This window comes from Gekko japonicus, unplaced genomic scaffold (assembly GCF_001447785.1).
Source record: "Gekko japonicus isolate JY-2015 unplaced genomic scaffold, Gekko_japonicus_V1.1 scaffold2795, whole genome shotgun sequence".
Lineage (NCBI taxonomy): Eukaryota > Metazoa > Chordata > Lepidosauria > Squamata > Gekkonidae > Gekko > Gekko japonicus.
Window position 1 is genome coordinate 212,620 of NW_015162036.1, and position 3,840 is coordinate 216,459.

At 51.5% G+C, this 3,840-nt stretch overlaps 1 protein-coding gene across 1 annotated transcript in view; it reads right to left on the reverse strand.

The window, feature by feature from the left end:
* Positions 1–2,636, reverse strand: part of SRPK3 (SRSF protein kinase 3) — a gene marked incomplete at its 5' end in the record, with an annotated part of 37,283 nt that extends 34,647 nt beyond the window's left edge. The window contains one exon of the mRNA XM_015405571.1: positions 2,478–2,636. Within this exon, the coding sequence (XP_015261057.1) occupies positions 2,478–2,636 (159 nt within the window). The remainder of the gene's footprint in view (positions 1–2,477) is intronic.
* Between the last annotated feature and the right edge of the window lie 1,204 nt (positions 2,637–3,840).

Consider the following 3,840-nt stretch of genomic DNA (forward strand, 5'->3'; position numbering starts at 1 on the left):
CTTCTTATTCTGTTTACCTTGTTTGTGGTCAAAACCCAGTGCTTTTTTGTAGCAGGAACTCATAAGAACATAAGAGACGCAAGTGTTGGATCAGGCCAAAGGCCCATCCAGTCCAACACTCTGTCACACAGTGGCCATCAGGAGGTCCACCAGTGGGGCCAGGACGCTAGAAGCCCTCCCATCAGGAGGTCCACCAGTGGGGCCAGGACGCTAGAAGCCCTCCCACTGTTGCACCCCCCTTCAAGCACCAAGAAGGCAGAGCATCACTTGCCCCAGACCGAGAGTCCCTATCTATACCTTGTGGCTAATAGCCACGGATGGACCTCTGCTCCATATGCCTATCTAATTCCCTTTTGAAGCCGTCCATGCTTGTAGCCGCCACCACTTCCTGTGGCAGTGAATTCCAAGTGTTAATCACTCTTTGGGTGAAGAAGTACTTCCTTTTATCCGTTCTAACCCGACTGCTCAGCAATTTCATGGAGTGCCCACGAGTTCTTGTATTGTGAGAAAGGGAGAAACTCCTTTGCATGTTAGGCCACACACCCCTAATGTAGCCAATCCGAATGAGTTTCTGCTGTTGGGAGTGGCGTATTATGCTAATGAGTTCCTCCTGGGCGTGGCCAAGTTGGATGCCAGCCAGAACTCCGTTCCTGTGCGTTCCTGCCCGAAAATAGCCCTGGGAACATGTGACGGAAGGAACTTCCCCCCTTTTCTTCCCTCACAGAACTGCTGTACCATAAGCAGTCTGTCTACATCAGGGGTCCCCAGGGCTTTCTTTCTGGGGGGAAACGCCAGAACGGCATTCTGGAACATCTTTGACAAAATTATTACTAAAAGGTTTCAAAGTTCATGAGTTTCCAGGATACAGATTGAAAACTTCATTTCCCCCTTGAGCGTTCCGGCACCTTCCCCACCCCCCAAGCCCGGAAGGGGGGGTGTCCCCAACTTTTTCACATCTGCGGGCACCTTTGGAACTCTGACAGAGGGTGGCGGGCACAATCACAAAATGGCTGCCCCGGGAGGCGGAGCCAACCACAAAACGTCAGGGAGCAAAGTCACGCATAACTTTAATAGCACCTCTTCAACATTTCAAGACAGAAGCTCTGTTCGACGCAGGGGTCCCCAACGGGGTGCCCTTAGCGCCCGCTGACACCTTTTTTTTGTGCCCACCCAGTGTTTTTAAAAAGTGGGTCAAGCTAGGCAGGGCTCTTCTCCAGCAGAAGCACCTTCAGAGCTTCTGAAGACCTGATTGGCTACGCAGATCAAAACAACCTTGCCTCAGCTGCAGCTGCCACCATTTTATTCCCTCGCGTCCCTCTTCTTTGGTGTGTTTAATCGCCTCTCTTCTCTGCTGAACTTGGGCCTCTTCTGTGTATGTGGGCCCGCCTCCCGAGGCAGCCATTTTGCGGTTTCACCCACCACCTTCCGTCAGAATTCAAAAAGACTGGGGGGATCACTGGTTTAACAGAATGCCTCTCAATCTGCACAGCCAATCAGAAGCCCTGCTGGGCAAACGCCTGGCCTGATCCAACATGGCTTCTCTTAAGTTCTTATGTCTGGGGCAGTGATGCTGTGTCTTCTTGGTGCTTGGGGGGCAACAGTGGGAGGGCTTCTCGAGTTCTGGCCCCACTGCTGGACCTCCTGATGGCCCCTGGGTTTTGGCCACCGTGTGACACAGAGTGTTGGACTGGATGGGCCGTTGGCCTGATCCAACACTGGCTTCTCTTATGTTCTTAGGTCTGGGGCAGTGATGCTCTGTATTCTTGGTGCTGGGGGGGCAATAGTGTCCTGGCCCCACTGCTGGACCTCCTGATGGCACCTGGTATTTTTGGCCACTGTGTTGGACTGGATGGGCCATCGGCCTGATCCAACATTGGCTTCTCTTATGTTCTTATGTTTCTTGCAGCTGTCAAGCAGGTTTATGAAACTATCAGTGCAATCCAAAAGACACTTTCCTGGGAGTAAGAAGTAACATGGAGGTTACTTCTGAGGGGACTTGCTTTGGATTGCTCTCTTTATTAAACTTGGTCACAAAAATAGGATGAACTTATAGCCAATGCTCCCTCTAAGCTGTGAAGTCTTGTGAGCAAATATTCTACTTTGTGAGCTCCTGGCATTAAAGTTGTGAGCGAGCAATTTGGCTGCTGCATAAATTAGTTTGCTCTGGAGCCATCCAGTGTTCCCTCTAAGCTGAGTCAGTGTGAGGTACCTCTGTTTCTTAGTCTCCGGCTCACGCATTTTTGTCTCCGCTCAGGAAGGATGGCTCCGGCGCAAACTAACTCGTGCAGCAGCCAAATCGCTCACTTGCAACTTTAATGCCAGCGGCTCACCAAGTAGAATCTTTGCTCACGAGACTCCACAGCTTAGGGAGGGAGCACTGGCCCCACCCAATGTCTCAAGCCCCAGGAAAAGGCATCAGCCGGCACTGTGGTGCCCGGACCCCAGTCTGCGCCAACACTTCGCCACCCGAGTCAGGCCCTTTCGGTAATCCCAGCGTCATTCGGACAGAGGGAGCTGTGGTTTTGTGGGATTCCCCGTGGAAGGATACGGACGCCGTTGATGCCCGAGATCTTGAAGTCGTCGATTAGCTGGACGATGTTCTCACGCTTCGGGTCGCTGGGATCCGAATCCCGCACCTGGAGGAGGGGGAAAGGGATATCGAAAGAGATCAGGAAATCAAATATCCCAGGCCCAGGGGTCAATGGCTGCGTGCCCCCAGACCAAAACCCCTTTTCCCAGTTGCCGATCTTCAGGCACAAGCGGTCAGGAGGAGCGGTACCTGTGGATTGGCGGGTAAGAGAACAGGGTTGGGAGGCCGCTTCGGGGACGAGATTCTGGCATTTCTGACCAGAGTCCCAATCCAGGGCCCGTCAGCTGAAGTCAAATTCTATCTACCGCTGTCACCCTGGCCTGGATAGCCCAAGCCAGCCCGATCTCATCAGATCTGGGAAGCTACGCAGGCCTGACCTTGGGTAAGTATTGGGACGGGAGACCGCCAAAGAACACCAGGGTCAGGAGCAATGTTCCCTCTAAACTGCAGAGTCCTGTGAGCAAAAATTCAACTTTGTGAGCTACTGGCATTAAAGTTCTGAGTGAGCAATTTGGCTACTGCATTAAATCAGTGTGCTCTGGAGCCATCCTTCCTCAGCTGAGAAAAAAAAATCTGTGAGCCAGAGGCTAAAAAACTGTGAGCTAGCTCACACTAACTCAGCTTAGAGGGAACACTGGTCGAGAGGCAGAGGCAGGCTATCAAACTACTTCTCTGAACGTCCTCCATGCCCCAGAGGTCGCCATGACTTCCGGGCACGGGCACGCGCAAAAATGCAAAAATACAAAAAATAAAATAAAAAACCCAACACCACCCTGGCATAAAATTGCGCTGGCCGACCTCAGCACAGCGAAAGCCAATCGGTGCATTCAGTAAACGGTACCTCCTTTCGTGATTCCATTACAGGTGAAGGGTTATGCTTTTCAGAGCTCCCAGAAGCGCTTCCCTGCTTCTATTTTATTTATTTAGTTAGTTATTTAGTTTATATTCCACCCTCCCTGCCTGAGCAGGCTCAGGGCGGCTTACATAGAATACATAAAACAGTTAAAATCAAAAGGATATGGTTATCAAACGCAGCATAATATCTTATAAAGGGCTGGCACAGGGCGTACATGATGGCGGGCACCGGCAGCATCTGCAGGCATACGGTCAGTTGACATTGTAGTCTGGGTTGTATTGGCTGCTAATAATGTTGGTAATATTGGGCCAGGGCCTCACTTTATTGGGTGCGGCTCCCTAGTCGAAGGAAGAGCTCATTCCACACAATTGGTGGAAGAGCTCTGTCTCGCAGG